Here is a 25,447-nt window from a genome sequence, read left to right as displayed (position 1 = left end):
AAATAAGGTTACATGGTCATTAGCCTCATACATAGCAGTGTTGTGCTGTGACATGCACGGAAACTAAATTGATTTACATAAGCAAGTCTCTCTCCTCAATGTGGCTTTGGACCATTTTTAGAATGACTATTGAAAAGTTTGCCTGTAGTGAACAGGAGGCTTATCGGAGGTAAAAATGATGGAAATTTGATGTCCTTGCCAGGTGTACTGTGATGTTATATTTTGCATCCTTCCAAAACTTTGGAAAATGCGATAACTGAAGGCAGATATTAAATAAATGTGTCAAATGTACAAGTGGCCTTGGAAGGTGCCTGAGGCATTCATTTTTAATACCATAATTCCACAGGCTTTTCACAGTTTCAAAGATTTTGTTAATTTCTGTGTCACAGGGTCTTACTTTTTCCAAAGGGGTGTTGTCTGCAGCTTCAAGCACTGCCTGAAATCTACCCATTGCTTATGGTTGGTACACAAGTCATGCAGTGTGAACTGATTTTCTAAAACAATACACAATCATGATCATCATGATGGCTTTCTGTTAGAGGCTAATATTTAAGGCCTGAAGAACCATGAATAACTTACGGTGCCTTTGGTGTATCCCTCTTTATGTGAAGCTTCACAATATGCCATACTGCTTGAGGCACGATCTCACAATTCCATATTTTCGTTTCCCACCCTTCTAGTGCCTTTCTGCGGGTTATTTTTTTCATGGTTTTGTTGACCCAACTGACTGCCGTTTTACATGCTGGATCCCGGATTTCTTGCTGGTTTTCGTAGTCTCTGTGTTTTAACAAAACATCGAATCCATGAACATCATGTTTATGTACGTCCGAAAGCGTAATTTTGATTGTTGACAGTCAATGTGCCGAAGCTGTAAAGTCGCTTGATGCCGTATAGTTCGTCATAGTTAATTTCGATTAGGAGCAGTATCAGAGTCAATTGGCTGCCGCTAGTAATTGTTGTCTCTTGTGGCCCTTGTGGCTGTCATGCCACAATATATATTTTTTCTTTTAGGTTGGGTAGTGGCTTCGGTGTCTTTCTAATTGAATAATTTTTTATTCTTATTCTATAAAATAATATATAATAGGGAAATTACACAAAACAGCTTGATGAATTTTAATTAAATTTGTAAAGCGGGTGCAATATATCTTCTGCTGTACCCGAACCACAAATCAGATTTGGTGCATGGTAGAATATAAAGATCTCTAGAGCTTCTACGACTTTTGTTTGAGAGACTTGTCTATATGGAGAATACTTAATGAATAAGAAGTAAATTATTTCAGACTATGTAGCGTGGTAACCTCAACGCGGTCAAATGAAGAACTCGCCCATCTTATCAAACTGGCACCGTGGGCTAAAATGTGAGAACAAGTTTCGGTTAAATCTACAGTCGGGTGCTTCAGATCCAGATTTAAAAGGCTGAATTTTTACATCATTGTTGTACGTAAAGGTAAATGTAAAAGTGCCGTAACTAGCTAAAGCTAGATTGCTTGAATTACATAACTTTAAGGTTAACACGGTTTTGAATCGATCTACGTAAGTCGACAAAAAGCGCTGTGTGAGGTATACTTTAACTTACTTATGTCCGGTCCTCAATGTACCATTACCTTGCAACACTAGGTTTCTTGTTTTCGTATATTTTACATTAATATTAATTTCCGTTATTTATACAGTGATTTTATTTGTTAGAAATGTTTTAATACCCGTGACAAAGGGAGGGACCACACAGATAAGTCATGTATTCGTTCTTCAAGTTCTGTTATTCATTTATTCTCTATTATTAGATCATTAATTCATTTTTATTATACGTCTTAAGGCATGGTGTGGCCATGTGGTCCATTCTTGTCTGTATTTAGGTTAGGCTAGATTATCATCAGCACATTCATTACTGCATCAACACCATTTGTTAATTTTGCAGGATATATTGTGTAAGTTATATTTGAACTATTCTAGCATTGGTTATGAAATTGTTTCTTTTCCAGCATAGTATGGATTCAGTGAAAGAGGAGCCTGATTCAGAGACCAGGACAGGTCCAGGATCTTCACCAGATGAAGAGAAGGCTGATGTAAAACGAGAACATCTGGCAGAACCATTCTCTTTTGTTGAAGTGAAGCAGGAAGTGGTGTGTATTACAAAAACAGTTATGTTTTTCGATTTGAAATTAACACGGTTGCTTCATTCCACATGCTTTCCAATTCATTAGTATTCCAATGTTCTGATCATAAGGAACAAAAAAGTCATAGTCCCATTTCCTGCCCCTGAAACATGCTGTTAGATATCCAGCCTTGAATCAATTTTATTTTATTTTAGGAAGATTCATGGGATGTTTCTGAAGTCCACGAAAAAGTCATAGTCCCATTTCCTGCCCCTGAAACATGCTGTTAGATATCCAGCCTTGAATCAATTTTATTTTATTTTAGGAAGATTCATGGGATGTTTCTGAAGTCCACGAAAAAGTCATAGTCCCATTTCCTGCCCCTGAAACATGCTGTTAGATATCCAGCCTTGAATCAATTTTATTTTATTTTAGGAAGATTCATGGGATGTTTCTGAAGTCCACGAAAAATTAAAGAAAGAAGAAACTAGAGGGGAACATGATGTTCAGGATGGGTAAGTTTCTTGCTTGTTTGCAATCAAGACATGTTCTACCTATTACATCAACTAAAGTGAATGTGGAAATAAAGCTTCACAAATTCTCAGTCAAGCAGTCAATTACTGATGCTAATACACCAATCCAGGATGTCTGTTCATAGAATATACAAAATATCCGACTTATTTACATGTGCGTGTGCTATTGTTTTCCATCTCAGAGTTTATTTGACCCATGGTCCTGTTTTGAATGCAGTGTTGAAAAAAAAATATTAATTTCTGTATTTAGAATGCAGTGTTAAATATCTAACAAGGAGTTTGTTTCCTTAGGTAGCACAATCTTTGAATATATTTATTCCAGCCAGGAGTCTGTTTCCTTAACCAGCACACTCTTGGAATCCAATAATTTAAACATGTATGATAGTTGTATATCATTTTGGTGAAGTGTAAACTTATGGAGTCCAGTGATAAGCTAATGAAACTTTAAAACCTATAAAATATTTTGCATATATGAAAATAAAAAATTGTATTTCATGAAGCTTTTGTTTGAACTGATATCACTTCTATTCCTTAGGCATGGACAAAATAATGGAAACACTAAGAAATTGAATAAAATGTGTATTGGCTATATTGAAAGAACTTCAATTGGCAACACCGAATGTTTGAAAGAACTTCATTTGGCAACACTGAATATTCTTCCATCTGTTTACACTCTCTAGTGCTTGTGTCAGTGCATTAATGATTGTGGTGAGTGACAGTCCATGTGAAAGAATCGGGAAATGGGAGACTTGTCCAATTTTGAAAGGGAAGGGATTGTTGGTGCATGTTTAGCTGGAGCATCTGAGACAAAAACTGCCACGTTGTTAGGTGTATCTAGAGCGACAGTTCCTGGGGGTATATCAGCGTACACAAATCATGGGACGATACCATCAGCGAAGAGGAACAGTGGGTGAAGATCAACACTGACAGAAAGAGATCATCATTCATTGAGAAGGATTGTTTTGAAAAATCACACTACTGCAGCACACATGACAGCAGAACTGAATATTCATCTTGAAACCTCAGTTTACTGAAGGTATTGCGTAGATGCTTAAACAATGATGTCATGACCATAAATTTGGACATCAGACAACTGGAAATGTGCACATGATATGGTCAGATGAGTCATTCTTCACAATGTTCCCAACATCAAGAAGAGCTAATGTTTGGAGAACATCCAAGGAAGCCTATGATCCAGAATACCTGGTTCGGTTCCAACAGTGAAACATGGGGGGGAGGTTCTATGATGGCTTAGGCAGTAACACCATGGTACAGAATTCATTTGGTCCCATTATTACCCTTCATTGCCAAATTACTGGAAGGGAGTACACAGACAGGTTGGGTAATTAGGTGCATCCCATGATCCAGATGTTATTTCTGAACAATAATGCAGTTTTCCAAGATCATAGTGCCCCTATTCACACATCTGTACCTGTTCAGTCATAGTTTGAAGAGCATGAAGGTGAACTTCAGCATCTTCCCTGGCTGGCATAATCACCAGATCTGAATATCACTGAACAACTGTGGTCAGTTTTGGAGACGAGTGAGGAACAGATTCCCACCTCCAACATCTCTAAAGTAACTTTGAGAAAATGGTATAGAATTCTGCTAGAGACTGTTCAAAATGTGGACAAATCCATTCCAAGAAGCACTGTAGCTGTATTGAAGGCAGAAATTGGTCCATCACCATGTTAATACAGAAATACAGTGTCTCTAATGTTTCCATTATTTTGTCCAACCCCTGATCTTGATATTTTAAGAAAATATACCTTCCTACTCTGAGTACTGTGTTAGCAGTGATAACTCATTGTTGATTTGCAAAGTGAGATAAAATATTGTAAATCAAAGCCCCAGAAAAATGAGTGGGAGTACTGAAAAATATAGTGTCAGGTTTTGGTTGCAGTGAAAACCATCGGATTCAGTTCCAAGAAGATTTTGCTAGTAATGGCAGTTCATCAGCAGTGAATTTACATGCAAGTGGAAGATATTCATCAGCACCATTGAAATCACATGCTAGTAGTGATCATTCATCAAAACCACTGAATATTCATACCAGTGGTGGTCTTTCTTCAACACAGTTTAATTTAAATCTTAATGGAGGTCAAAACTTTGTTTCCAGTGCCAGTACACCAATCCAAGATGGTTGTTCATACAATATACAGAAACTAATAGAAGCTTTAAATAGTGGTAGTGAAAAACATAAGACACACAAGCAACATATGAATAATAAACAAAAATCACAGAAAGTAAAGTCTTATAATTGTGGGGAATGTAATAAAGTGTTTTCTGGAAACTATGAATTTAGGATGCATATGCGTATACATATGGAGGAGAAGCCATACAAGTGTGAATTATGTGATCAGGCCTTCTTTACACGTTCACATCTTAACAGACACCAACGAACTCACACGGGGGTGAAGCCTTACAGATGTGAAATATGCAGCAAAAGGTTTTCAGAAAGAGGAAATGTTGTTGTGCATCTACGTACTCATACTGGTGAAAAGCAGTACTCATGTGAATTCTGTACTAAACAATTTTCTAATAGTAGTGACCTTAAGAAACATATTCGTACACACACAGGAGAAAAACCATACAATTGTGAATCGTGTAGTCAGGCATTTTCTAATCGATCACATCTTGCAAGACATCGTCGTACACATACAGGAGAAAAACCGTTTGAGTGTGAATTTTGCAAAAAAACGTTTGCTATGAAAGCATGTCTTGTTATGCATCTTCGCTCTCACACAGGAGAACCACCTGAGAAGTGTTACAGATGTGAATATTGTGATAAAGCATTTGCTTATCCATCACATGTCTCTGCACATCTTCGAACTCATACTGGAGAAAAACCTTTCAGTTGTCGTATATGTGGTCAGGCATTCTCTCACAGTTCTCAGGTTACTGCACATATTCGGTCTCATACGGGTGAGAAGCCATACGAATGTGGAGTATGCCAGAGGGCATTTTCTCGAAGGGGGTCTCTTTCTAAACACAGGCGCACACACACAGGAGAAAAACCGCACACTTGTGCAGTTTGTGGTAAAGGTTTCTCTCAGAGTTGGGGACTTACTGTTCATCTTCGCACACATGTAGACAACATAAAATAGAAAGGCTAGGATTTCAGTTCAATTACATGTGAAGTACAAAATTATGTCAGTGGTTCATTATGTGAGGTTTTGATACATTGGTAACTGCATGAGTGAAGTGCCATTTTTTTTATATGGAATGTTAATTTGAAATGCGAAAGTTATGTTTGATGTGAAGAATACTGTCATCTGGAATTTGATGCTTCTTAGTTTGGAAAATCTTTATTAATGGATCAGATGAATTTGTTGCATGTACCTTCAAGGTAGAAGGAGGCACGCGGTAGCGTAGTGGTTAAGGCACTATGCTACAAGTCGGAAGGTTGCACTCTGGCCCTGGGGTTCACTCAGCCTCTAACAGAAATGAGTACCAGGAATTAAAATAAATAATTTTCCTAGGGAGTAAAGCGCGGCCGGCGCATAAGGCTGACAACCTTACCACCATCTTTGAGCCTACTGTCTAGATAATGTGGGACCCTCAACGTCTCACAACCCTATGGGCCTTCATGGCCTGTTACAGGGATAGCTTTTTTTTTTTTTTTATTGCCTTCAAGGTAGAAGATGGACATATATATTTTTGTACAGAATGTATATTGTATTCCTATTAAGCTATGCTTCCATAGGAGCATTTTTTGCAGTATAGTGAATTGCCTACCCTGCTTTATTTTGAAACTCAATATAAATGTCAAAAGAGAGAAACATTTCATGTTGCTCAACCAGCAGTTACAATCAGGTGTAACTTCCTACCTTTGATTTTGATTTAATTTAGTGCTGATATTCATTTACGTATATAAAAGTGCATGTAAAATCTGTTATGGCAAGTGAAATGTACAGTATTGGTAAATACACATAAAATGTGCATTTGGGCAATCTGGGAAGTCATATTGTAATGCTTTTAAACTGTTGTCATTGTAGATTCTAAAGGGTTCTGATGAAGGTAAAATGCAGAATTACTGTGTTTTTGGACTTTTTCCATCATCCAGTATTCCATAATGTAGAAAACACAACATTTTGGAAACTGGATCTTTTTCCATCCTCATGTGAGGTGGGGAAGACACCTACTCAGTTGGGCCTCTTCGAGCTAATCTTAATCACTGGACAACCCCTGTCAGATTTACACAGCTATTTAATCACCTGAGACCAGGCTAGTTCGGCAGGAGATAACAAGAAAATATACAATAAAAATTGTGGTAAAGCATGCACATGCGTGGAGCTACCTCCTTTCTGTCCTAGTTCCACACATGTATATGCTTTATTACAATTTTGACTGGTATATTAAAATACTCTGTTTTAACTGCTGGACACAAGAAATGAGATAGGCATGGGATACAAAATGTGCCTGGTAGTATTCTTTTCATGATTTTTATTATTGCCTTTAAATATATTTCAGTAAATTGCTTTTGAAAGGACAAGCAATGTTGTCTATTAATGGAGTACCTCACATTTCTGTGTCAGTCTGTGATGACAATGACTATCTTGTATGTTATTTAAAATCTGTACAGACTTTGTATATTGTTGTATCCTGCGGTTGAGGGATAAGGTTGGCCTTGGGCGAGCGGATCCCTTGGGAGGCAGAATGGGGTGTACCTCTCAGCAGTTGTAATATAAATGAAGTTTTATTACTAACAAATGAATTACAGGATCTTGCTGGAAACGTAGAAGTGGTTATCTGCCTAAGCTACGGGCAGTACCGACTATTAGACTGGCATACAAGTAGTCTCAGCTAGTTGAATGCTCTAAAAGCACTTGGGGCGTCAGTCCTTGGGGTTTTATACTACAATTAAAGACTGAGTCCCGGATTATGCCCAAATATGGTTACAAAAGTAGTCACTTGAACTTCAATCTCGGCTGTTGTACTATTCCCAGTGCTGTGAGGGCCCTCACTCCAAATGTGACGTAGTGTCTCGGGTCACAAGTTCAATTGATATCCGGCCAGCTGACAACACTTTTGGGGAAGAATACAGCTTACACAGCTTATAGATATATTCTGTTAAAATAATCCAATTATATGCAATACCTTGGTATTTGTACCTATTTCTACAGGTAATTTAATATCATCATTATATGCAGTACATCCCTTCTAGACCCCTATACAACAATATTGTGGGGATTTTTTTTTAAGAACTTACCTGGAAGTTGTTTGTGGCTGAATGTACTCGTATATGGCAGTTGATGGAACATTTTAAGGATGGTGTTGGAAGAAGAGTATAGGTAGCAAGAAAGTGTTTTACATGATATAATTAATAATATGAGTCAGTGACAATATGAATGTTGGATGGTATTATACAAACAAGATTAAGTAACTATCTCTATGTGTGTTTAAATCTAAATGTGAACATTGCTAGAAGTTGGATGGAGCAGCAGGTTAAGTGGTTTGTTTTATCGCTTAGGTGTAATTTGTCACATGTCACAGAAATATTATAATGCACTAATTGGTCTAGCACAAATTTCCATTAAAGCAATAGATGCGTCTCTTTTACAAAGAATTGTTCTACCAGTAAATGTCATGTTCCACAGTAAAGAGAAAGGTATCAAATATTCTCCCTGATAAATGAAACGTGATTGCTGTTAGATTTGAGGTTCTAGCAACGGTGACCATGAAGAATATTATGTTTTGGGATGTGACGCTGTGTAGAAGAAAGGAGAATGTTTGCTCCTTGCTTGGCCTAGTTTTCAAACATGAAGATGGCAACAGTATAATAAAAGTACATATGAATGTAGAGGGAAATTCATTGCTTCCAGTCACTAAAATAGCTTTATAATTCTGTGACATGTTGGTGAATTTGAGGTTCATTTACAGGTAAATCTAACAAATTGTGCTGACCCCTCCAGTCCCCTTATCACAGAGTATGCCTTTTATGTAAGGTTACTAGTCCTAATAGAAACCATTCTCACATAACTAAATGCTACTGATAACTTAATTGAAAAGATGTATCTCATTTTATTTTACCATTCTTAGTTGATAAGATGTCCAAGTAAAGTTATGTTTAAATCTAAGATGACATGCCCTTAGCACTTCTGTTGATCTTTGTCACAGAGTAGAAAACTGAAATTTCACTCCCATGAATACTGTTTTGCATGACAAATTTTAAAGAGTGTATCATTACATGCAAATTAGTTTACATTGTGGTAATTTAATAAATTAAATACAGTCATAGATGCTACCAGGATTTGTTTCTAAGTGAGGCAGACAGATAATTTTCTTACAAACTTATATTTAAAGCATGTAAACCTCTTTCTATTGACCCCCTCCTTAGAGTACTTTGGAATGGACAGTATTTTTTAAATGTGACATGTCAACACATTGCCAGGCAATGGTTCGATAAACACCCCACGGCATGCAGCAATAGAACGAATGTTCATAGCTTGTTGCTGGGCAACAGACTGGCAGAATGGCGAGATATCTATTACGTGGTGTGGTCTGTGCTGCACAACAATTGAACTGTGTTTTCTGTGTTGTCCGTTCAATGGCTATATAATATAGACCTGTTGTAGCTTAGATTAGTGAACCGTCCAGGAGGGTTCAGCAGTTAAGAGTACAAGGAGGAGAATGGAATATGTCCTTAGTGAATGGTGAAGATTGAGTATATATTAGGACAGGAGTACAGAGTGATTGAAGATGAAATAACAAGAAGACCTCATAGTGAATTGACACGCTAGATTCTGTGTTGAGATCCGTTGCCAGGAGATGACTTGTGGAACTGAGAATCCTAGTGCCTCTGCAACAGTGAATTGTAAATTATTGTAAAACCGATAGCGCTGTATTAATTATAATTAGGAGAACTTGTAACTGAAGTGCTAATAAATCCAATCATACGATATAGAACCCCTTATTTTCGTTATACATATCACCCAACATGTGACAATACCTTCAGATTTCTATATGAATGTATGAGGTATTTACTTTGTTTTTAAAGTCTGATTCCCATCCACCACCCATGAGTATAGTTGTATGAGAACCGTGAACTTCTTAAGTATAACCTGGTTTGGGGTCATTGTTAATTACAGAAAATAATATAAACTTTGATGTTACAGATGTGTAACTTTTTATGGGAGGTTATTTGCAGTGTTCAGAACATTAGATGTATGACAATTATTTGTTGAGCATGTGTTCTGTGAGACGTAGTTGCTTCCCATTGTGTTATTTTCACCGCAAATTGTGTATCATGTTTGTTACTGACAAGATTTTAATTTAAGAAGAGTGGAGGCAAATCTGTTTGTATGTAAACAGTCGTAGGGAGAACCATATAGGCAGTCCATCCATGGAATATAATGTGACATTATGAAGAGAGATACTTAGTTAAGTAACATGCTTGAATGTTCGTACAGATCAGTAAAATAGAAAATATGAACCGTGCTTTAGTGAATACGACATTGCACATAGTCACAGTATTGTTTAATTTAAATACTCGACATTTTTGTACAACAGATGCATCTTCAAAAAAGAATCGTGTCGCAACCTAATGGTTTTGAAGAAGCTCAAAGCGCAGCCTTCCATCGTGTTCAGATGATTAAGAACCCCTGGTATGGGGAGGATTGGGAGATATACTCGTTCATTCACGTGACTGGAGGGATGTGATTTGATTGGTTACGATCGTTACGATGGACGGTAAAGATGGCGGATTGACGTTTGTGTTTAGTAGGAATGGCATTTGAAAGTGAAAAGGAAAAAAAGGAATAGTGAAGTGCCGTGCTGTTTAAAGTAACGTTAATAGGAGCGAAAGACATGAAATAATAGTTTGCAGATAAGAAGAAGATATGGTTTGTAACATATTTTTGACGATGCGAAAGTGCAAAATGTGGCTCGGATTCCCCACCTACCAAAAGTCCCAGATTAGGTGTTGATCCTGAAGAGGCCATACCTACTTGTATTCCGGTTGATTAATGCTGTGCAGTCGTCTCGTTAATTAGGTGTCAAACTACGTTACTGTGCACAAAGAACTGTAACGGAAACCTTAAATGCTCCACATCCAAACACTTTCACTCATGGAGCTGAGCCCTTGAGAAGCCGCCAATTGTGCAGCTACTCAAGAACTTCATTTTAATATTTCCATTCATCTGCATCTTGGTCTTCCCAGTATTCTCTTTCCTTCCGTCTTTCGCACCTATATCCTATATGCATTCCTCTTCGCCGCTGTTCGAGCTATATGCCCTTCCCATTTCATCATCCTTGACTTGATCATTCTAATTATACTTGGCAAAGAGTACAATTTATGAAGCTCATTATGTAGTTTTCTCCAGCCTCCTGTTACTTCATCACTCTTCGGTCTGTGTTTCTCCCGTAATGTCAAGAGACCAGGTTTCACAGCCATACAGAACCACAGGCAAAATTATAGTTTCATATATTCTAATTTTTATGTTTTTAGACAGCAGATGAGAAGACAGTGTTCTGGACTGAATGGTAGTAGGCATTGCCTGAGTTAAATCTCTTAATTTTCTCCTGAATCAAGTTTTGATATGTTACTGTCCGCAAATATCTGAACTGTGCCACATTTTCAAAATATCTGTTACCCACGTTTATGTTATGGTTTTGCCCAGAATTTTTGTGATGAAACAGCAGCATATACTTAGTTTTTTATGTGTTTACTTCTAGACCAAACTCCTTACTAGCAGTCAGTGAAGTCTGTGTGTTTTTCTCTGTGGTATCTGTTATCTCCCAGTAGAATCACATCATGAACATAGACCAACAACTGATGTGTCCCATTTAATTTCAGTCCCACCTGGTTTTCCTGGACCTTCTTAATGGCATATTCTAAAGCAAAGTTTGAAAGCAATGGCAATAAAGCATGTCCTTGTTTTAGACCATTCTGGATAGGAAACATATCAGACTTCAATAGAGGTTCCATTTAAATACATTTTATTAAGCTTAGGTAACTAGTTTCATGTGTACCCCAAACTCTATGAGAATACTGTACAGTATTTCCCTCCTAACTGAATCACAGGCTTTCTTAAAGTCTGCAAATAGCTGATGTGCCTTCTCATTGTACTTCATTTTTTCTCCAGTATCTGACAAGTGCAAAGATTTGATCAGTAGTTTATTTGTTACTTCAAACCCCACACTGCTCCCCAAGAATTTCTTCTACAAGTGAACTTAACTTTGAGAGAAGGATGCTGGATAAAATTTTGTATGAGTTGATAGCACGATAATTACTACAGTCAGTTTTATCACTCTTGTGAATTGGTGCAATAATAGACTCCTCCTCTGATCAGGCAATTTCTCCATATTCCAAATAGAATTAATGAGCTTGTGGATCTTAGAATGTAATATTTCACCTCCTGCTTGAATCAACTCTGCCAGAATTTGATTACTACCAGGCAGTTTAAACCTTGTCCACTTTGCAGTAGCAATTTCAGCCCCAGAAGGACTAGGATCTTGTACTAACTGCTCTGCTGTACATATTTTTACCTAACATCACTGACCCTATGTGCATTCAATAACAGAGAAGTAATTCTTCCACCTGTTCAAAATGTGGGAATCTACAAGCATATCATCATTATCATCCTCCACTAATTTCATCTAGGTTGGTAACCCCTCTTGAAGTCATTTATTCCTCTATACAGATCTTGAATGTTCTTACTGTTTATTCATCAATTTTGTCTTTCAGATTATTTCCATTTATTTTGCTTCGAACATGTAACCACTGCAATTTGGCTTGTTTTCTTTGGGCTGATAATTTCATCTGCATGCAGTAGTTGTACTGGTCTTATTTGTATGTGGGCAGCTACCTCCATGCTTTTGACAGTTTGATATAAGTGGAAGGGTTGCAAATTCTCTTATAGAGCCACTCTTTATATGCAGGAGTTCAGTGGCATCCAACTGAAGGAATTGCTGTGTGTCGTGATGAAGATTCCGTTCAAATGTGACCTGTGTTACAAGCGCCCAGGGAGTCTAGCCCCTTGCATAGTGACTGCAGGAAGCTTCTTTATAGGTGCTTATTTTGAGGTGAGTTGAAAATCTTAAATTTATATATTCATTTGATAATGTTCTTCTGTGAAATGGTTTACATCATAATATTGAGAAGTTAACTCATCTGTACACTTGGCATGTAGATGTGTTTTGTCTTTTATGAAAGAATTTTTGTGCTCATCAAAATAACCTGTCTGGTGCACATGAATTTCCTGTGTCATAAATAATTTTATTTGATGTTAGTCTTAAAGCCTGTGTTGCACTTGGATGACTGAATATTGCTTATTTTTTGCAACACTGTATGATCAAAAATCTGAGAGGGTGATTTTACAAGAGGAATTTTGAGAATATATCATGGAGCTGAGCCCTTCTTGAGATGCTGCCAATTATGCAGCTACTGAAGAACTTTCCGAGTATTTTATGGAACCCGAACGTTCATTACCAGGTTCACAAGAGCCCTCCACTGGTTCCTATCCTGAGCCACATCCGTCCAATCCATACCATTCCATCCTATCTCTCTAAGATACATTTTAATATTGTCCACCCACCTATGTCTTGCTCTTTCCAGTGGTCTTCTTCCTTCCAGCTTTCCCACCAATATCCTATATGCATTCCTCCTCTCCCCAATTTGTGCTATATGCCATGCACATCTCATCCTCCTTGACTTGATCATTCTAATTATACTTGGAAAAGAGTACAAGTTGTGAAGCTCATCATTATGCAGTTTTCTGCAACCTTCTGTTACCTCATCTCTCTTTGGATCAAATATTCTCAGCACCCTGTTCTCAAATACACTCAGTCTATGTTCCTTCCCCAAAGTCAGAGACCAGGTCTCACACCCATACAGAACCACAGACAAAATTATAGTGTTATATATTCTAATTTTTATGTTTCTTAGCAGATGAGAAAAGGTTGTGAACTGAATTGAATATAAATATGGACCTTCTGTTTGACATTATGTGACAGACATTTTCTCAGGAAAAGTGGGTGGCCCTTGCAAAGAGTTAACTGGTACCAAAAGATAGCACTGTTTTATTAAAAACTTTCCTGTAGAGCTTACCCTTACAGTGAAAAAAAGAATGTTTTTGAAAATGTGTCTGTATTGTGAAAGTGCATTCCTGCTGAATTTATTTTTCAGGCTATGCTTGATTAGACCCATTAGACATAACAGTAGGTGCACCTTCCACTTGCTTTTGGGTGCACTGCTGGTGCTTGAACTTGTTGATCTCTTTCCAAACATCTTGAATGCGACGAATACACTGTACATACTAAAATAAGATGGGAATAGCAGCCACACTATAAGCCAATCCCCATTGTCACTGATGGATGTTCATGTATGATTGTTACTCTTAAGATTTTGTGTTAACAAAATATGTATATTTATCCTAAATTTCCATAAGGGTGAATTTGTTCTTGTCCAAGTTCCCTTTTGGCCGTGAAATTATCTGATTATTTTTCCTGGAATTTTAACCTTGCTCTTGAGAGTCTGAGTCATATTCACTGGATTGACTAAGTTCTTAGGAATCCCAAATGTGCTTGAAGTTTATATAGATGTTCTTTGTGTGCAATATAGTAAGCTTATTCAAAATCAGTCAGTNGGTGTTGTCGCTTGCAGATTTACTTATACTTTTTCTTCAACCCTGAAGATGGGGGCGATACGTTCCTCCGAAACGTCGGTTAACACCACATATACACGGTGCCAAATCCCAGAAGATGGCATTCTGTATATAATATTGTTCAACATTTTCATAACACATTTAGTGAGGTATTCCTCTGTAGTTACTATGTCATAATTCATCACCCTTCTTGTGAACTGGACCTTCAGCTTCTTCATATACCATTTTCTTCTTCATCTGTGTTTCATTATTGCTGTTATTTGCGTGTGATTTTTTGATGAATTCAGCCTGAATTGTGTCATAGTTTTAAACAAGATGGTAACTAAACTGATACATGGTGGGTCATTGTGTTGAGAGGTCAGTTCATAACTTTGTGCTGATAAGTTATACTGTTGACAGTTTATCCTTGGTTTATTTAACATTTTTCTTTTCAGTTATGTAGGTTAATGTAAAATGGTGATCACAGTGGTCATGTGGTCTAAGGCATGAACTTTTTTCACTTGCTTGAATGTTGGAATCTTGGGTTTGAATTTCACTCAAGGCATGGATGTGTATATGTGTGTTCATTCAGTGTTTGTTATCCTGTGTGTACGTAGCAGCCTTGTGACAGGCTGATCACTCGTCCAAGGAGTCCTACTGACTGTGTAAAAAGATTTAAAACTGAAGAAGACGCCAGGGCCCAATAAAGGGCTTTAGAGTCATTGATGAAAGAATGAATGAACTATAAAATGGTAGGGTCACTGTGACTGAGAATTATAAAGGAAGTAGTTGTGGTCTAGTATGTAGCATTGCCCCAGCAGTTGCTTGGAGTGACTGAGAAAAATAATGTAAACTTCAATCAGTATAGCAAGTATCTGGATCAGAATTCAAGTCTGGGCCTTCTAGAGTATGAAGCAGGCTTGTTTGTTGGTAGGATGGTAAAGAAAAAGGCCAGCACCATCAACTTATTCTCATTCAATTTTCATTCATTATGTTATGGTCATGTCATTACCTGAAGGGTGGGGTAGTTCAGTAAGGAGTGACTTGTTACAAGTGTAGGACCGGGATTGAATTCCCTGTAGGGTACGATGCCCAGACCAGCTCTGGGACTGTGAAATGTTGACACAGTTGTACATTTTGAGGCCCCCTGTATATGAAAAATTAGTGCTGTCTATATATATGGATGGTACCCTTGCCAGCATCTGAACAGTTTCACAGATTTTATTCATATTCAGTATATTAAATATTAATACGGACATTATAGTTACAAAACTGCATCCTCAGGAAAATAACCATGCATGCCTAGGGGACCAAATACAAAATGTTGTTTCCTTCAGGAAAATAATAAGGCCATTTGTAGGATCCAAGGTATTCACAGCAATGGCCATGAAGAGTTTTGTGTTCTGAGATGCAACACCACGAAGTCTATTGAAAGTCAATGGACATTCCTCTGAAATGTAGGTTGTCTTCCAAAGGAGTATGTAGCCTTATATCCCAAAAGATAGAACTCTTAATAAGAGCATTAATTTTGGTCTTTGACACATATTTCATGAAGCTTGATGCTGTGTTTGGTATTCTCTTATACAAGCACTGACATGCATGAGTTCCACATTACCGAGGAAAACCACGATGAACCTTTAAGGACACCTGGTAGAACCTGAGTAAATATATCCAGGGTAGAAGTCACAGGAATCTATAATATGTCTGTGCATGTCTTATACAGCATTTGTGTGAAACTCACTGATTTCAAGAACATCATTAATATGAAGGGAAAGTTGCCCCCAGTCCTCAGTTAAATGTCAACACATGAAATGTGTAGTTCTCATGCTTTATTTTGAAATTATAAGCTGGGCAGTCATGGTTTGGTTCTCTATAGGGTGAGGGTACTTCTTTGAGTGTGAACCTGATCTCATATCTGAGTCTGGTGCCAAGGTTAAGAGTGTGTGGTTCCTTGCTTGGTACTTTGTAATTGCTGGAGAGTGTCTAATGTGTTGTTATGCCATTGTGCTTCTCAAGAGGGAGGAAGTTGGTTGCTGTGAAACACAGAGTGCCTCATGTCACTTTTTGTTTTTCACAGTTGGTGCACAGCAAATGAACATAAGGATATCAGCCTGGGTCAGTTGTGGAGTGTGAATTGGGGTTTACTCAGAGAAGGTAATCAGTTACTTTTATTTTAAAAATTAATTTTTGAAAGTCTTTTTGATGTTAATAACACTGTTGCTAAGTCATTCTTTGAGACAGTTTTGTAATGAGAATATTATTGAAACTAAAGTTGATGTTAATTGACTGAAAAAAGGAATTCTCTTTGTACAAGGATTATTATGATATAAGAGATGCCATTGGGGACACATGGTAGTGTATGTAGTTGGTTGAGGCACTATGCCACAAGCCAGAAGGTCATGGGTTCGATTCCCTGGAGTTGACTCAGCCTCTAACAGAAATGAGTACCAGGAATATTCCTGGAGGTAGAGGGCGGCTGGTACTTAAGGCTGACAACCTCACTGCAACCTGTGAGCCGTAGAAAATGTCAGAGCATTGACATCTCACAACCTTATGGGCCTCCATGGCCTGTTACAGGAATACCTTTACATTTTACATTTAAGAGATGCCATGTCATAATGTGTTGGGCAGTGACAAGTTTCTTAGTGTAGTCTGTTGGCAGAGGGAGGGAGGTTATTGCCCTGTTAACTGATGGCTTATAATGGCTGGACTGTCTTCAGATTTTAGGAGCACATCAGAATGTTCAGGAATACCCCTTAAATTAATATTTGAAAATATGTTTTGATACAGACTGAATGAGCATAGATATTTGAACACAGATTATTTAAATTTGCAGGATGGCCTTCACACTTTCTGAAAATCAAATTTGGGAAATCATTATATGAAAGAAAGTAAGTAGTATTGTTTAATCCTGTCAAACATTTGACACACAAGTACCAGCAACAAATTAGTTTTACTATACTTATATGTGCTGTTAGAGTAAAGCTGTGAAGCAGCACCCACTCAGGTCTGTAGACTCAGAAGTTCATAAGTTCACAATCGGAGCTGATTGTCCCACATCTGTTTAAAGTATCACAGTATGGAAAATTAAATGCTGTTTGGTGAAGTTTTGTGAACTTTAAATTATGACAAAGTTTTCAGTCCAGTGTGACATACAAGTTTACAACACTTCAGTCTTTATTTACCTTACATGTTTCAATTCAAGAAGTGTCATCGTGAATGCATAAGGCAAACATCAAAACTAACTGTGATAATAACAACAAATTTATATAGTGAGCATTATTCATAGCTTAAGTGCATATTGTTAAAACATCTTATGTGACAATGTTTCCTGATCGTAGTGGTGCGCCTCTGAGGATGATTGTTTTGAATCGAAACATGTAAGGTGAATAAAGACTGAAGTGTTGTAAACTTGTATGTCACACTAGACTGAAAATTATCCTATTTGTAATTAATAGTGTGATGGACCAGAAAGAGACAAATCAAATTTAAATTACGATATATGCAGTTAGTATGAAATTTGTTAATTGATATGTTAGTCTCATGTACATATTAGTGTGGGTAACCTCTTGGCTCAGAGGTTCACACTGATGTTCAAAACATTCCCCCTCCAATTTTTGAACAGATCCCAATCATCAGCTTAGTCACAACATTATGGGAGTAGAATGTTTGGTGAGGCATCACCTTAAATGGAAAATGTTTTAGATGGGATGTGATGCCACATGGTCTAGAAGTTTGATGTTTTTGAGGAACACGCTGCCTCGATCTTCAATAGTAAGCCAAGAAAGAATAACCAAGCTGTTGCCCACTGTTGAGCGTGAAGCTGAAGGTAAATGTTCCTCTGAAACACTGGTAAACTACCAGAATGTACAGCATCACATCCCAGAAGAACGTCAAATCCAACATTGAGAATATTTGGTAAAGGGTAATTTGAGATTTGAACCTTAGGTTGGAGCAATAGTATTTATACTTAGGAACGAGGGGACTGATCAGGGGTCTAACAATTGCCAAAAATTAGTGACTGGTTTCAGTCACTTGGAATATGTTTATTTGTGATCAAAGTTTTCTTACAGCAACTTATGTTAAGCAATGTAGTGCCTCCATCTTAAGTTACTTGTGTAAAGGGAATTTCCTTCAACAGAGTACCAATAAGTTAAGATGGAGTAGTACATTGCTATGAGAAGTGTAACAATACTGATTTTGTTCTGTTTGTTTCCAGGTTGTGGAGAACACTGGGAAGCTTATGGATGGCTTCACACTGGAGAGGATATGTATGGGGGTGCCACAAAATTTAATTTCTCAGGAGATAGTGCGCACAAAGGGCTTCAATTTCTGCCAGCACCACATTTCTTCAAGAACTTCTGCTTTTTGTCTTCCTTGTAAGTTGCTAGTATGCATGTGATGCTACACTGTATTTATATATAATGCACAGGCAGTGTACATGTGCACATATTTATGAAGTTTCAAGAATGTAATCAAATTTTAAATTATATAATTCACAAAAATGTATTATGTATACACAGTTATTACTCTTCAAGAATGTAATGAAGTTCAAAAGAAAGGAAATGGAAAAAAGTACTAGAGGATTATAAAGGAGAAAGAGGAGGAGCATAAATGGAGGAAAAGATGCTGGGAAAAACTGAAGTACATTCTGCGCACTATCTCGTAGAAAATGAAATTCCGTGGCACACTCGTACATGTCCTCCTCCACGCCAGAACTCCGATACCTCTCATCGTCCTCCCTGCAATGCAAAAATAAAAATCTCACATTAGTTTTCATTATCCTCTACAAAATAAAATTACATAAAATTTCCCTCAATAATTACAGCTATTTATCACAAATACCATTGGCTTCTTTCAGCCATCTTCTGGGGACTCTCACCACACGCTGTTTTTAAACTTCAGCATGTATGGCAGTCCCTGAAGATCACTAAAAGTAACCAATACGTGATATAGTTGCACCTGATACAGTGAAATGCTGAGTACAATAGAACTCACTCAACATGTATAAATACAGAAGCACACATCTACTTTCAATTTAATATTCAGACATGTTTATAACTTCAATTTACCTTTTTTCCTCAATCCTGCATGCCAAGGTTGCCCCGTGTTAATACTGCACGTGGACCTGGTCACCTGCAAAGCAAAATATTAAGTTACTGGATCATAATGTACAGCAAAATTAATTTTAATAATTATTTCAGAAATCAGTGTCTGTGGTTGGAACTGAACACCAGGCTGATACATTAATCACTAGACCACTGGGGTGGCTCAGGGACTCTTGTCATTACTCTTCACTTATGTTACACACATGGTTACTCCCGCTCTCATAGTGGGGAGAGCCACATCGACACTTGGTTGGCTGATGTGAGGATCACCAGGAAACCGTAACTCTCTGGAGTCATCAGAACAGGCCCTCAACCAACCACAGACATAACTTCCATGTGGCTTCCCCACTATTAGACTCATAGTAACCAAATGTGTAATGTAAGTAGATTTACAATTCCTGGGTCACTCCACTGGTCAGCTTACTGGCCTTGGGTTCAAAATCTTTATGTTAAATTAGCAATAATAAAAGTATCTTGTTATAATTACAACTAATCATGCCAAGATGATAATACAGTCAGTTCCCAAAACACTGTGCATATCAAATACCTCAGACAGTCCAAAATAAGCCTGTCACATCTGGATTTTGAAGCTGGTAATTCCATACACCTTGCATTACAACCATTACTGGTGCCCAGCCATCCTGAGGGGCATGGCCTCCCACTCCACCCATATAACATTCATGTTCACAAATATTATGTTTTTGAAAATTATCCATCGCCTTGTCTTTATATAAAAACTGTCCTCTTTATTTTTCAAAACAGAATTTTTAGATAAAGACAAGACCATGGATAATGTCCAAAAATATAATATTTGTATTAATATATGAGGGCAAATTGAAAAGTCTTTGCCCATTTTTTTTTTCAGCCATGATAATACACATACACAGAAATCAAAATACAGGCAGTGTTCTAAGTACCTTCGACTATATTTCCACATAGTCACCACCCCAGTTCACGCATTTGTCCCATCGCACCACTAGTTTGAGATACTGCTGTTGTAGAATTTGGCCGGTTCAGCACGGAACCACTGCTGGACAGCAGTTTTCGCATCGTCTGAAATGAACCTCTGGCCTGCCAGGAACTTCTTCAGTGGACCGAACACATAATCACTGGGGGCGAGGTCTGGACTATATGGTGCATGCTCCATAATCTCCCATCTGAATGACTGCAGTCGAGTGGCAGTCCTGTTTGCCACGGAGGAGAACGACATCGTCCACGAGAATCCCTGGGCTGTTAACTTTGAAGAAACTTATGACTTTAGCAGTTAAATATAAGCGTAACTTGTAAAGTTAAACTGTATTTGAAGAATGTGAATAAAACAGGAAAGAAATGTCTGATTTTGAATTTGAGTAGGATTAGTACCTCACAGGTTGCTGGCAAGAAGTACCTTTTGTGAACTATCTTGTAGAAAATGAAATTCTGTAGCTCTCCATCCCGATACCTCCATCACCCTCCCTGCAAAGCAAAAATAAAAATCTGACATTAGTTTTAATCATCCTCTAAGAAATAGAAACTTCACTTCTCAGCAAATACAGTCATTAATCACGTACATTGGCTGCTTTCAACCATATTCAGCGCTGTCCCCATGAAGATTTCTAAAAGTAACCAATATGTGATAAAACAGCTGTATTTGATACAGTGTATGCTAAATACAGTAGTAGTCAACTGACATAAACCTAAACTAATTTAAACAAATATAGAGTATTATGATTAACTTAAGGTATTTAGAGAGGCTTTAATTAGACAAAGAAAGTAATGGCCACTTTCAGTGTATATAACATTCATCCACATTAAACCCTGGTGTATCCACATGCTTACAAATTTGATTTACCTTCTTTGTAGAATTTGGTATGCCAAGATTGCCCATTTTGGAAGCACTTTGTAAGTGGAACACACTGTACAGCACAGTTAATTTTACTAATTATAGAGCTCACTGACTGTGGCTGGAATTGAACCTTCTGAAGACAAACCACTAAATCACTAGTGTGACCCAAGACCTTTTATGATAACCAGGGCCCAGATTTTGATGACCTAAAAATATTTAAAAAATGACCGAAAAATCCAGGAAAATTACCTAAAATATGACCCAGAAATGTAATATGCAGGGCCTGGATTTTGATGACCTGAAAATATTAAAAAATGACCTAAAGCTGAAAGGAAAGAACACTTTGCTTCCATGTTATTCACATTTCAGGAAACGTGAATAAAAATTCCCTAAAATGGCCAAAATTACAAGAAATACCCTTAAGTCCAAAAATTTACCTCAAAAATGAAAAAAATGACCCTAAACCTAAAAATAACAAAAAATCACCTATAAAATTTACATTTCCGTAACCAGCAGCTCATATCCGAGATTTATATATTTAAGAGCATCGCATAGGATACAAGGGAAAAAAGATGACATGTCATCAAAATCCGGGCCCTGATGATAACTCTTAGTCATGTTACACATTTGGTTACTTCTTGTCTCAGTGTAGGAGCCACAGGGAGTCCACATCTACACTTGGGTGACTGATGGCCTCTTCTGAGTATCACCAGGAAAAATGAACTGATCAGAACACAACCACAGATGTGAGCTCCATGTAATTCCCCACATGAGACAGGTAGTAACCAAATGTGTAACACGAGTGACAATAATTCCTGGTCCATTTTAGTGGTGTGCTTACTGGCCTGCCATTCAAAAAGTCTGGGGTTCCATTGCAACTACTGCCACCAACACTAAACCGAAAATGACAACCAATCACTTCAACATGACAGTACAGCCAACTCCTAAAACATTATGTATATCAAAGATACCACAAACAGTCCAACATAATAATCAATTATCATATTCCATCTAATGTAACACAGTGAATGTATAACATTCAAATTGTTTTATTAAAATCACAACATGTTTCAACCATTTTATATGGTCATCATCAGGTGAATATAAATGCTTAACAAGTGCTCTACTGAATTGCAAAAGCTTTACCTCTCATATGGGCCCATATTTACAACTTTATATGTTCTCTGTGTTGCGTTAGATGGAACTTGATAACCGACTAGTCTGATCACGCAACAGGATGCATTCCATAAAGACAGACCAAGGTAATATTCATATGGCAGTTTTAATTTCTGTACAGGTGCAAGCACCTGGTTGCTGTGATCAGTAACCCTTATCTGGTGGTCCATTAATGGGATAACTTCGTGTTGTTTGTGTTAGAACAATCTCTGTGCCCTAGCCATGGAGACATGATGAAGTCAGATCCTTTCATTCGGTGCATGGCGTACCATAATCGCAAGTGACCATCTCACACCACTGAAGCACATGTGCTAGAACTGCCCAAACTCAACCCAATCTGTGTTATACCTGTCGAGTCTCACAGCACTGCCAGCCTATTTGTATTCTCTTGCATGCCCACTGAAGCCTGAGCCCAAACCTTTTTTTTTTAAATTGCTAGTGGGATGGAACTATGTCCCTTGTACTGCAGCCAATTCTGGCCTATTGTACCAGCCCCAGATGATAGTTGAGGATGATTGTGGAGCAATTGGTGGAATGAAGATTGGCAGGGGAAACCGAAGTACTCTGAGAGAACGTGCCCCAGCGCCACTTTATCCACCACAAATCCCACTTGACCAGACCCGGGATCGAACGTGGGCTGCTGCAATGAGAAGCTAGTGACTAACCGCTTCAGCAATGGTGCAGCCTAGCTTGAGCCTAACTCCAGTTTCTTCTCAGATCCTGACAGACCCACCTCTACAGGGACTGCAATTAAACTTGGTTTAATCAATGTCTGTGATCACGGGAGGGAAGCAATCTTAAGCTTTTAATGGATCTGTGTGTTTTCAGCACCCCTAAATATGAAGAAGTGGTATTTGGAATTTGTTTGTATATATGTGCGCCTCAATAGTGCATGAAGGGTTCACCAGATTTTATTCATGTTTGTTAATTAAGTTATCCATCATAGGTTGGTGAGTAGTGAACATAAATATCCTATTTATTTTAAGGATTGCATCCTGTTTTATATACGCAATAAACATATATAACTTTTACAGTCAACGCAGTCAGTCAGGCAAGAAGCATGAATAAATACCTGAATATTATTTCATACTGAAAACCGTCATGACACAACATTCAATTACACGTGTAAATAGCTCTAGGAGATACTTTTGCTACATGTTTCGGCCTTCACAAGGCCGTCACCAGGAAAATACATTAAACTTTTTGTTATTAAATTGTATGTCAAATATAGTAGGATACAGTGCTAAACTTCCAAGANTTTTGTCTTTGTAATTGTTAGTGTGACGGACCAGAATGAAACAAATCAAATTCATAAAATATAAATTACAATAAAAGTTGAAGTCTTAAATAACAAGTTACATAGTCAAAAGTATAGTTAAAAGTTGTATATGTGATGGTATTTGGAAGTTGGCAGTTGTAATCGTAATATATGTAATGCTTATATGGACATATTATATACACAATGGCTGATGTGATTTTTGGAGGGCCATTGTATGTTATTTAATATCTGATACTATTTGACGGACGACTCTGTTGTGTAAATGTCCGATTTGATGGAGAGAAAGAGATTACAACTCTTATNTGGTCCAAGCAAAGGAATACCAGGAAATAAACCTGTGACAAGAGATGACGATGATAATAATAATAAAATTAATACCAAAAGGGTGCCCCCTTAAGTATGTACGGCAGATGGGCCGCACGCTTAGAATTACATATAACAAGCACATTAGAGACATACAAACAAATGGCAAAAGTTCAAAATCTGCCCAACACATACTCCATACGATGCATAACTATGTACAATACTATGGAAAAAATGGAAGTATTGTATGTGGGGGAAAAAAAAGGGCCAAATGCTGGATACACTTGAGAATTACTATATATATTATATATACATACTATAACAAGGATTACAAATGAATGAAACATCAATCAACATGTATAACCCTATATATGAAATAACAAAAGCTAATTAAATTATTGAAAACCCGACCCTTTCCAGAAATCTCTACCAGCCACCACAGCTCCACACCCTTATTGACATGCCACCTACTCCACCCCCCCCTAACATTTTCCCCTCCCCTGAATACCCCATCCCTTCACTACTGTTACCCTCATCCTGCAACAATAAGCTAGCAACCATAAATGAAGTAGTTTACTGTAATATGAACCTAGCAGCACAACGAGCCGCATAATACAAACAGCACATATTAACCATAAGTAGTAAAGAAATATTATAAATGAATTAATATTCAAAACCCTAATATAAATATAAAATGCAACATATCACTATTCATACACTTAAAAAAACACTGTAGATTGGCTCCTGACAACATGAAATAAGGGATCAATTCTCTAGGAAAATGAGAATATTATGATACTAAGACAGGGAGCCAGTGCAGCAAACAGTAGAAGAAATCTGATGAAGCCTATGCGTGGTCTACTGCAGTAACAAACTTGCAGTTCATAATGATTTTAAAATAATTTTTTAAATATTAAATTGTGGATTTAGGATCACCTAACTGTTAAATTAGGTTTAATCTATTGTTGTGTATATGAGTTTATCAAATGTACGATTTTTATTCTTATTTTACAGTATTTTACTGTTAATTTTAACAAATTTCTAGTCTAGATTTGTCTAGTTTGTGAACTGAATAGAAACTAATTTGTACAAACCATTTTTAAAAATGTAAATGTTAGCATTGCAGTTTGGTAGTGGTGTGTGAGAAACTTACAGCACCTGAAGATGACCCGTTTAAGGTCAAAACATGTAGTACATTCTATATAAATAAATGAAGTAAATAATAAAGTACTGTTGCACTGATGGTAAAACTTACATATGTTCATAACAAATATTCCAGCTCTAAAAACAGAATATAAAATTTTCTTTCTTGAAAATTGCTCTAATGATTTTGATTATATTTCAGTCATTTATAGAGACCACCTACCTAAATAAAACTCTTTTCAAGTAAATAATGGCATACCCTCTAACAGATCAAACATGAAATGCCAATTCTCTCAATGCCCCCCCCCACAAAAAAAAATAAGAAACTAATCTGCTCTCTAGAGCAGTGTTCCACAACCAGTGTGCCGTCACAAGGTGAAAGGTGTGACGCGAACTTTTACC

At 37.3% G+C, this 25,447-nt stretch overlaps 2 protein-coding genes across 13 annotated transcripts in view; one reads left to right on the top strand and one right to left on the bottom strand.

The window, feature by feature from the left end:
* The first annotated feature begins 1,077 nt into the window (after window positions 1-1,077).
* On the top strand, window positions 1,078-20,408 carry LOC111863879 (zinc finger protein 664). 7 transcript variants are annotated; one of them, XR_002842683.2, is made up of 6 exons: window positions 10,300-10,470; window positions 12,509-12,652; window positions 16,289-16,365; window positions 17,048-17,102; window positions 18,431-18,590; window positions 20,321-20,408. XR_002842683.2 is itself a non-coding variant. In XM_023850664.2 (4 exons), the coding sequence occupies exons 2-4, from the start codon at window positions 1,986-1,988 to the stop codon at window positions 5,731-5,733; spliced, it is 1,419 nt and encodes a 472-aa protein (XP_023706432.1). In that variant the 5' UTR covers window positions 1,078-1,358; window positions 1,980-1,985; the 3' UTR covers window positions 5,734-5,912. The 7 variants fall into 7 exon arrangements, 5 of the variants coding, with proteins under 5 accessions (XP_023706432.1, XP_023706430.1, XP_023706431.1 ...); XR_004512965.1 differs by lacking the exon at window positions 20,321-20,408 and having other exon boundaries at window positions 18,431-20,181; XM_023850664.2 differs by lacking the exons at window positions 10,300-10,470; window positions 12,509-12,652; window positions 16,289-16,365; ... (1 more) ...; window positions 18,431-18,590; window positions 20,321-20,408 and adding exons at window positions 1,078-1,358; window positions 1,980-2,120; window positions 2,529-2,608; window positions 4,530-5,912.
* The window catches only part of LOC111863880, a 10,086-nt gene continuing 2,854 nt past the window's right edge, over window positions 18,216-25,447 (bottom strand). Inside the window, exons 3-5 of one of the 6 annotated variants that reach the window (XR_004512969.1) lie at window positions 19,867-20,774; window positions 19,284-19,347; window positions 18,216-18,953 (exon numbers count right to left, since the gene is read on the bottom strand). Coding sequence is in view for 1 of the 6 variants with exons in the window: in XM_033751246.1 (XP_033607137.1) it covers window positions 20,296-20,556; window positions 20,707-20,774 (329 nt within the window). In the remaining 5 variants the exon portion in view is untranslated. Of the gene's footprint in view, window positions 20,775-25,447 lie in introns of all 6 variants that reach the window. The other 5 variants (XR_002842686.2, XR_004512966.1, XR_004512967.1 and 2 more) reach the window with 5 other exon arrangements.

The sequence above is a fragment of the Cryptotermes secundus genome, unplaced genomic scaffold, assembly GCF_002891405.2.
Source record: "Cryptotermes secundus unplaced genomic scaffold, Csec_1.0 scaffold171, whole genome shotgun sequence".
NCBI classification, from domain to species: Eukaryota; Metazoa; Arthropoda; class Insecta; order Blattodea; family Kalotermitidae; genus Cryptotermes; species Cryptotermes secundus.
This window is presented reverse-complemented; position numbering and strand designations above follow the sequence as displayed.